This window comes from Trypanosoma cruzi, genomic scaffold (genome assembly GCF_000209065.1).
Source record: "Trypanosoma cruzi strain CL Brener 1047053517099 genomic scaffold, whole genome shotgun sequence".
In the NCBI taxonomy this organism is placed as follows: Eukaryota; Euglenozoa; class Kinetoplastea; order Trypanosomatida; family Trypanosomatidae; genus Trypanosoma; species Trypanosoma cruzi.
In genome coordinates, this window is record NW_001849485.1 from 97,188 (window position 1) to 106,239 (window position 9,052).

The 9,052-nt window shown below is 49.8% G+C and overlaps 5 protein-coding genes across 5 annotated transcripts, besides 6 other annotated features; all 5 read right to left on the reverse strand.

Annotated features, from left to right (window-relative positions):
* Positions 1 to 1,058, reverse strand: Tc00.1047053508943.4 (glycerol uptake protein, putative; the record flags this gene model as incomplete). The annotated part of the gene is made up of 1 exon (XM_800714.1): positions 1 to 1,058. A coding segment is annotated over one exon (1,058 nt), but the record flags the coding sequence as incomplete, so codon positions are not given.
* Positions 1 to 9,052: a sequence feature (heterozygous, Esmeraldo-like haplotype).
* On the reverse strand, positions 2,023 to 3,285 carry Tc00.1047053508943.10 (hypothetical protein, conserved; the record flags this gene model as incomplete). The annotated part of the gene is made up of 1 exon (XM_800710.1): positions 2,023 to 3,285. One exon carries the CDS (start codon positions 3,283 to 3,285, stop codon positions 2,023 to 2,025), a length of 1,263 nt encoding a protein of 420 aa, XP_805803.1.
* Positions 3,509 to 3,591: a sequence feature (A-rich).
* Tc00.1047053508943.20 (protein kinase, putative) lies at positions 4,069 to 6,657 on the reverse strand (the record flags this gene model as incomplete). Its single annotated transcript, XM_800711.1, has 1 exon — positions 4,069 to 6,657. One exon carries the CDS (start codon positions 6,655 to 6,657, stop codon positions 4,069 to 4,071), a length of 2,589 nt encoding a protein of 862 aa, XP_805804.1.
* Positions 6,687 to 6,741: a sequence feature (A-rich).
* Tc00.1047053508943.30 (RNA-binding protein, putative) lies at positions 7,024 to 7,755 on the reverse strand (the record flags this gene model as incomplete). Its single annotated transcript, XM_800712.1, has 1 exon — positions 7,024 to 7,755. The coding sequence occupies one exon, from the start codon at positions 7,753 to 7,755 to the stop codon at positions 7,024 to 7,026; it is 732 nt and encodes a 243-aa protein (XP_805805.1).
* Positions 7,343 to 7,375: a microsatellite.
* Positions 8,062 to 8,094: a microsatellite.
* Positions 8,193 to 8,663, reverse strand: Tc00.1047053508943.40 (hypothetical protein, conserved; the record flags this gene model as incomplete). The annotated part of the gene is made up of 1 exon (XM_800713.1): positions 8,193 to 8,663. The coding sequence occupies one exon, from the start codon at positions 8,661 to 8,663 to the stop codon at positions 8,193 to 8,195; it is 471 nt and encodes a 156-aa protein (XP_805806.1).
* Positions 8,672 to 8,712: a microsatellite.

Here is a 9,052-nt window from a genome sequence, read left to right on the forward strand (position 1 = left end):
CATTTCACCAGATGAAGCTCAACGTCATGCCAAATGGCAATGAAGAAAAAAATCGGGAAAATATTGAAATGCTTCATCCTGTTCCCGCCCATTGGTATGTACATGTAGCGCACAATCCACAGATTAAGGGAGGCGTGCCAGTCACGCCAAAAGTCCTGTACGCTCACAGTGTTAGTAAAGCACCGGCGCATGTCCTCGGGCACATCGAAGCCATCTGATACCGCAGCAAGGCGGCTGAGCTTCCACACCAGGCTGAATTTTAGCCAGAGGAAAGCCAGGCAATAGTAAAGCAGCGACGAGCTCTCGAAAACACTGAGCTCCCAAAAAACTTCTGGGCGCATACGAAAAGCATTCACAAACGTAAAGTGAAGCATAAAAATAAGCGTCAGATATAGGGTGAGAACGCGCAGCGCGTAAAGGACCATCTGCCTTCGCGGCATGGCGACAGTAGTGCAGTGGCAGTGCGACGCAAAGGCGTTGAAGGACGACATGGGGCCAGCTACATACAGTGGAATATACAACATGTATGCAATGTAACTCAACAGATTGTACTCACGCGGATGGCATGAACTCTCCGTGCGGAACCTGTAACAACGTGTGGTGGGAGAGTTTTCACCGCGGTTGGCTTCCCGCATCTGCGCACACTCCAGGCAGTTTGTGTCGTGCTTACGCACCGCCCGCTCCCGGTGCGTCGGACCATCCCTAAACGCTTCATACATGTCCATGTTGAATGCAACCATACGGAGGGTGTACATATTGAAGACGACTGTCCAGCGCAGTTTTCTACTCCACATTGAATCTGATGCGGATTGGAACACCGACATCATCTTTTCGCCACAGAATCTAACGAGAAACAACAGCGTTAGCTGTGACAACCACATGACTGCCATGAACACGCGGTAAGAGACACCAGAACCCACAAAGAAAACAACAAAGCCATAGTTCATCAGTGCGAGTATAAGTGGAACGCAGAATTCCGGTCCATGGAGAAACGCAACAAAGCAAACACCTAAAATGCCAAAAAAGAAAGTGCACACGAGCGGTACATTGTTTCGCATCCATCCCCAAATAATTGCATATATCAATAGAAAGTGGATGGCAGGAACCACGAGGTGCTTAGAGTTTTCCCATTGATTATCGGTGTTTTCCGCATCCACGAATCCAATTGCAGTTGTGAATGCAGGGGGCGGGTTCAATGCGTTGCGTATTTCCGCGGCTTTCTCTTGTTAATACACCCGCACCCCCGGAAGGGCGCCCCTAGGAGAGGTCCCTGCAAAGCAGAAATGCAATTAAAATGCCACTCAAACCCACGTCGTTTGGGTCGATAAATTTGGCGAAACCGTATGTGTGCGATCACGACGGTACGTCTCGCCATCGTGGGCGAACCTGCAGATCAATACTCGTGCCGCGTTGGAAAAGTCACCTCCACTGCTGTAGGACGGTGTCTGTGTGTCTGCGTCCTTTTTGCTATGGGTGGGTGCCACTGAGAATTACATCCCTTTTCATATTGTCTATTCTTTCTCCTCACTGCTCAAACTCGCATTGAGTCACTCTTCTCTTTCCTCTAAGTGTTTGCGTGTTTGGTTGTGAAACAAGGAATGGGTGGAACAAGCTGTTTTTATTTATTTTTGACACGAAGGGGTGGAAGCTCAAGTGGACACAAAATGGCTACGATGCACCACACAAACAAAACAAAAAGGGAAGCGGCAGATGCATGTCGAATAGCAATTCCACTTTTCCCCCCTCTTTCTTGTTTTCTTTCACTCTTCTTGACCAACAGCACAACCATTCACGCTATGCTCTTCGCCATACTGGTTCAAGACACCATTTTCCAGGGTCTACATGTCTAATGTGCTTCTATAAATCGGTTACACGTGATGACTCGCTTTGGGTTGGACCGACACCTCTTCAATTCACCCCAACACTTCCCTCTGCTCCCTGCATTTCCTTCGGGTTTTTTTTTTATTATTTCTTCTCACTTTAGTTGCTTTTCTTTGCGCCACCATCACAAGGGGGGTGGCCTCATTTGCAGTTGTGAAGAATACGGTCCACCACGCACTCAGTAATGTAGGCATTCAGTGCCGCCTCGCATACTCCTTCCAACAAAGTCTGCTCTACCTCTTTACTGGCCGACGTCAAATGCAAAAGGAGATCCTCGTAGCAGTCTACATCGCTAGCAATCCATTGGATGTATCGTGAAGCAGGACTTTCCGGCGTAAGCGGCTCAGCCAATTTTTTACCAGGAGCGTCAAACAACGCCGAAGAAAGTAACTCTGGATAAACCGCCGCGTACACCTTGGCCAGATGTGATCCGCAATTCAAGGCCCCCTGCAGTCTTTCGCGGCGTCTCAGTGGCTTTGCCGCCTGCCACGCAAGGAACTCTTCTAATTCTGGTTCCAACGACACTCCTGCAGGCGGTGAGCATGGAGCATCATGTTCTACTTGTTGGAATTCAACGTCAAGGTGTCTCCCAAAGGCATGCATCAGGCAACGCGTTGCATCATGCTGATCACCACATTCGTCAACGGTATGCAAAGAGCGCGCTTGTTGTGCTGCAACGTTCTCAGCGCAAAGTTTTTGAACTGACATGCCACCGAAATAATCTTCTGGTCCCCGTCCGTAGTTAGGGAACATTGCGGCTGAATTCGGTGCTGCATTGGCACGCCACACCTCTGCATCCGTGTCGTTCGCGCCGTCATGCCTCATCAAACTGCTCACTTTGGCAGCAGACGTAGCATTAGTGCTGGAGACTTCTTCTGGTGTTGAAATCAACGGTGTGTACACCTCCGGTGAAATGCCCTGGGAGTTGGATTGGCTCTGCGGTGTGGATGGGGCTGGTGATAAATGCTGCGTCGCACTCGTCTTTCCCAATGCGCGGGTAAAATCTGTCGTGGTGGCAGTGAAAAAGTTGGAAGTGAATCCACATGAGGCCCAACTTTTGCTTTCCTCGTCGTTTTTCCTGTCTTCTGCGTCATCGTTGTTTTCGTCACTCTCCTCCAGTTCAATCTCAATAATTTCTCCATCATCCACCGGCGCGGCATCGCCCTTCTCCCCCTGCAGTCGTGACATCGATGCACCCGGCAGCGTGGAGCACCTCTGCAGATGCCGCAGGTACTGGGACTCCACCTGCGACACGCGGCGTTGGTGTCGTTCTGCCGCCTCCTGGCGAGCGTGTTCCAGAAACAAACGCAGGGCGTCGGGATCGACCCTCTCGTCTCTCGCCTCACACCTCGAAAAAGGCAGTCGGAGCCGCCCCGACGAGCAGGCAAACACCGTCGTCTCCATCGCCTCTGCCTTTCACAGTCGGGAAAACAACAAAAATAAAAAGGCGTTCGCACCAACAGACACCCCCAGAGGATCACAGCACCACCGTCACCACCAGAAGAAGAGAAAAACAAAACAAAACTCACCCAAGCCACCATTTATCCGCGAGTTTACCCTCGCGTCCATTTCTGTATAACCAGTTCCCTCCCGCCCCCCCCACCATCTGAAGCCGTTTTAGGCCATAAAAAATCAAAATAAAAATCTGTAAAAAAAAAAAAAAAAGACAATCATATAAAAAAAAAAGTAAAATAAAATCAAAAATAAGAAATACTTAACAACATTCAATAGAAGACAAACAACACTCCTCCCCATCGCCGTATCGTCCGTACAAGCCAGAAAGAACTCCATGCACGACGATTCCCTGGAGTAAAAACAGAAAAAAATATATTACGTTTTCTTTCCTCTTTTCAGTTCCTCGCAATGTTCACATTATTAATATATGCACAGAGCATCCAAATGGGGGAGTCCAGGGCGAGCCCTCGTTATCCCACATTCATTCCATGCTGGCAAGAAGGAAGTGCTGCAAGCGTCTTTGACACCCCTCCCACGCAGGGCAGTGAGGGATGAGTGGGGCGGACTTCCAAAACAAGATGTAAAGATGTCTATTTGCCAAATAACCACTGGGACAGACCATTCCCCCCGCGGGTTTTCAAAAACAACCAAAGAAAAATCAAAAAAGGTTTCACTCCTCCACGCTTAAAAAAAAACAAACAAACAAGAAAATCTGTCCTTACTACCTGTATACTATCTGTTGTGTGCCTCCATCTTGTGGCGGCAAGCCCGAAGGAAGCTGAGGGAAGGAGGACGCCAGAGCAACACTGTTGTGTCATCTTCACCGCCACCACAGTTTTTCCCCTGGCTGCTCTTCTGACGCGGTTCTGTCATGTCAAACCGAAATCCCGTAGGAGGAGACCGGACACGATTTCTTTCCTCTGCCCACCGTCGTGCACGGGAAAAGCGTTGGGCCGCCGTTCCTCTCTCCAAGGAATTCGGGTCCATGGAGGGCTGGTTTCCGTGGTCCTCAGCGCCAACATCCCAAGCAGCATTATTGGGGTAAGAGAATTGCCTTCCCTTTTCCAGAAATGTGCCTCGTTCAATAATCGCAGTACTCTGAAGAACAGTTGACAAATTTGGCCGTTGCGATGGTTTCTTTACCGTCATGGCGTTTAGCAGCTCGATGAGGTTTCGATGAATCTTTCCACACGAGCTGCATCGTGACCCACGACGTTCCCTCGCCGCGGAATTTTCCTTGAAATCATTGTGCTCATTGGGCAAAGAGGTGAGAAGGTGAGCATGGATGTCAGTATCATTCCTTCTTGAGGACAACTCGCGGCGAATATATTGGCGTTCCAACAGCTCATCGCGGCATCGCCAGGCGCGGGGCACAACAAATCCTTTTGGTTTACTTTCATGCTCCTTGTCATCATCCACACCACGTTTGGGAAACTCCGTTTCCAGTGAACCGCAGCGGATGTATTCCCCTTCAACGAGCTCCTTGTCACAGCGCCAGGCGTTAGGTACAATAAAGTTCGGGTTTACATCTGTTTCAGTGCTCTTACTTTCAAGGCCTGGGCCAAACGCCAGCCGTGATTGCGTTGCGGTGTCGTCCTCATCAATCCACTGCGCCCCCAATGCGTCCGCATACCTGCACGTTCTCTGACTTCCCTCTTCATCTTCAATAACAAGGTAAAGAATTGTATGCTGCAACGTTACCCCCAGACTGTAAATGTCTGCTTTCGTCGTGTATTGCTCGGGAACACCCTGGTCGGCATGTCGAGCGACCTCTGGGGCCATGAACGGAGCGGTGCCACACCTTCCTGAGCCAGCAAGCCGGTCAACCCCAGTAGTAACCCCAAAGTCCGCCAACTGTATTCGCCATCCCTCGGCCTGCGGCAAGCAATCAATATAAACTCTCCGTGAAGAATCCGTAGCAGCATATGGCAAACGATAGTACCCCAATCCCAGAGGCACCACCAACGTTGTGGGAGGTTCATCGTTGAGTTTTGACATTCCTTCTGCTGTTGCTGTCGGTGTCGCAAGGTTCCCCCCTGCGCTCTGCCGCAGTGCCCCTGTGGACCCATGCGTGGTTGCTGGACATTGAGGAAAAAGAGCAAATTCCACCATTTCATCACTGTCACCCAAAGCACTCCTGATCTCCGAGTCGACTCTTAGGCTTAAGGGTTTGGCCTGGCTCGAACACCTTTTGTCGCGCTCTTGCGACGGCTCTCCTCCGGACGCCGGAATCAGGAGAGAAGAGGGCTGCAACGCGTATTCTGGTGTCTTTCCCACCCCACTGAATATCAGCACATTTGAGGGTTTAATGTCACGATGCAACGTCTTTAAATTCTCATGCGTGTGACGAAGTGCATGAACCAGTGCGTACACAATGGCGACAATGTCACGCTCAGGAACCGCAAGGTGAGCGGAGATGGAAACGGACGCATGTGGTAGATTTGAGGACGCATTGGCAATTTTCTTCCCTTCACCCAAAATTTGTTTCGGATAAGGATGATACGCACCATAATCTTCACAGCCGTATGGGGAGGTATCTTCATTGGTGCTTCCAGTGATTCCCTGAGCGCCACTGAAATGATCAAAACTCACCTTTTCAAACGCCATTGCGACATTCACCATCTGTGATTCAGACGCTGAACACTTTGTCCCAGCTGTCGCCGCGTGGGGGACCTCACTGGCCTTTAGCGCCACATAATTCCGCAGTGTGCCACCCGTGCAGAGTGAGAGACACAAATCAACGTACGAGGCTCCTTCCGGGATCTGTCGATCTGTCCGTTCATCTCCGTCATTGTTTTCCTCGTTGAACGCCATCCGGTGTCCTTCCTTGTTCAGGCTTGTAAGAACCTTCCCGTCCGTGCTGTTCTCTGTGCCATCGCCTGAGGGGTTCCAGCTTTCAAAGGTCTGTTCCTCTTCCCCCTTTCCAAAAAGAAAACCCCAACACTGCACGATGTTCGGATGCGGATACATTCGAATACGTTCCATCACCTGGAGTTCGCGTAGCAACAGCAGTCGGCGGTACTTACAAGAGCCATCATTCGCCCTCGGTATCATCACCCGCTTCACTGCCACGGCCGCACACGCCCCAAGAAAAACTGTCGTCCTCGTCTTCTCACCATTAGATGTCAAAATGCGTTTGTAGCACTTCCTCCGCTCCTGCAACCATGCTAGACGCACAGTACTAAATGCCCCAGAGCCAATGTAAATTATGCCATGCGGAGAAGTGATGTGAGACCAATGAACGGAATAAACCGTTTCCTGCACTGGGGCAGGGAGAAGACGGTCGCCAAACGGATCATTGGAAGCCGGAGCACGCAGCATCCCCTCTTTAGATATCCCCACCACACACTAAAAACAAAAAAACAAGGAGCAAAAAAAGAAAAAAAAAAAGGAAAAAAAGAAAAAGGATAAATGCCATTACGACGTGGCAACACGCAAGAATATGAAAAAACTATTCACTCGGCGAAAACGCAGTTGTCGCTGCCACACAAACGACAATAATAATAAAAAACGTCTCGTGTTTATCCCAGCCACCTTGTCTTTCCACCTTTAAGAACAAGCCACACCCACCGGCCAGTTTAAACACAACTAACATCAACACCAACAGCAGCAGCAGCGAGAATAACCTCGCACAAAAGAATCTTCTTTTGCTGCGGTTTTGACGCCTGCATTTCTTTTAGTTTCTTTTTATTTGGGAAGGGCTCTCGCAACCCCGTTTTCCATCACAAACACCAATTCCCGTCCAGCATCGTCCTCCTCATCACTACTCTCTTGCGGCGTTGCTGACCTGGCGCGTTTTCTGCTGACATCATCTCCACGGGAGGTCTCTACAACAGCCGAAGATTCCCCAAGGACGGATGTATTCTGATTTTGTTTTTGTTGCAGAGAATAGGCAGTGTTGGCATCGTAGTAACCCCCAGTTGTCGTCATCGCTGCCGCTGCCGTTGGATCCGTGTACTGCGTTGAATAATCCGTTGATGCAGTGTAATACATATTAGCCTGGTACTGTTGTTGTTGTTGTTGTTGTTGTTCTTGCTGTCGCAGTTGCTCCGTGTAGAAGGCGTACCCTTCATCTGTGTTCCCTTCTCCCGCAGAGGTAGCGGCAGCCATGTCGCGCCACACGATGTAGCTTCTAATCAGATATTGGTAATACTCATGATATTTGTGCTCTGGTGAGGCAACAAAGGCAAAGTAGGAGTTAAACTTCGTCCTCCTAATAAGTAGGTGCTGATATCGCGCCCCATCGCAGGAAAACACCACATATTTGGCCACAAGCTGGATGATCTTGTCCTGATGTTCAGTGATGTCGGGTGGACGAAAATCAATGGTGTTGTCTTCCTCAGCCATTTGCTGCTGCTGGCCATAGTAGTAGGTATCGGCCTCTTGATTGGCGTAGTAAGTGCCTCCCGCGTAGCTCATCACCGCCAATCCCCACCCCCTTTTTTTTTCTTCTCCTTCGGTCCCTTCCCTCGTTTCCGCCGTGTCGAAAGTTCACTACGATGGAGGGCAAAAAAAAGAAAAAAGACCGAAAGAAAAGCAAGACGTCGACACCACCAACGGCGGGGCTCACGGCGTCTCCAGAAGTTGTTTCTGAGTGCAGCCGCACTCCTTTTATTGCAAAACAAAAGACATCCCCTTCGTGCCCGTTTTTTTAAATATTTCTTTTTTTCAATATACCGCGACAAAATGAATCCACAACAGCAAGAAAAATGGAATCAGCAACCTCACCACCACCACCACCACCACCACCAACACTACAGGGACCAATCACCGCGCCCAAAGAGAAGACGCATATATTGCTGGACGCAAACCTCCTCTCTTTTCCGTTTCACAAACACAGACCCACACGCAGACCTTCATGTGTCGTTCTCCATCCCGTGGTGTACAGTTGTCGTGTAACACTTGTAGCACATTCGGTAATCCCAGTTGTCCCCTTTTATCGCCACGAGTTGGCTGCGCACCGGGTAGCCACAACGGTAACAGACAAATGTTTCAGGCTTTCCGCCCATTTGGTATAGTTGCAGGCTACCGCGCTTCCGCCAGGCGTACAGGGCGCCATCTGCTCGTCTCTCACCAAACGTGAAGTCGTACTGCGGCCGCGTTCGAGTGTCACCTGGAAGATGCGAGAAGCGCGTGTGTTCCCGCTGTTGCGTCGGTGAGCCCAACTGAACGCCACCAATACGAAGGTGGAGACGGTGGTAGCCCTTTGGGAACTGGAAGAATTTGCGCTTATTGAACTGTGGGCCCGTCTGGTACTTTTGCCGAACGCTCTTTACGGCTGCGCGGCGAAGAAGAAACCCACCAACGCCGCCGCGTATGTTCGCCATGAGAACCCTTTCTTTTTCTTTAAATTTTTTTTTTTTTTTTTTTGTTTTTCTCCACGGCCCTCCACCCTGCGCCCTCTTCCTCCAACTGCCAGTTCCTTCCCTCCTGCCCACACAGGCACCGCCAACAACAACAACAACAAAAAGTAAGTCACAGAAGCCCCATACCAGCAAAGCTCCACGCACCACCTCATCACCATAAGAAAAAATTCAATAAAAACGTGCAGAGTAAGTATAACCATTTATTCTTCGCCCCACGAGGCAAACTGTATTTTTCCATGAACCGCCTGAATGTAGTTCACAGACCATTCTCCATGCTACTTTTTTTGGATTTGTTATCCCAACAGAAAAATGTTACGCTTCAGAAGCCACAAAAGAAATTACAATCCGCT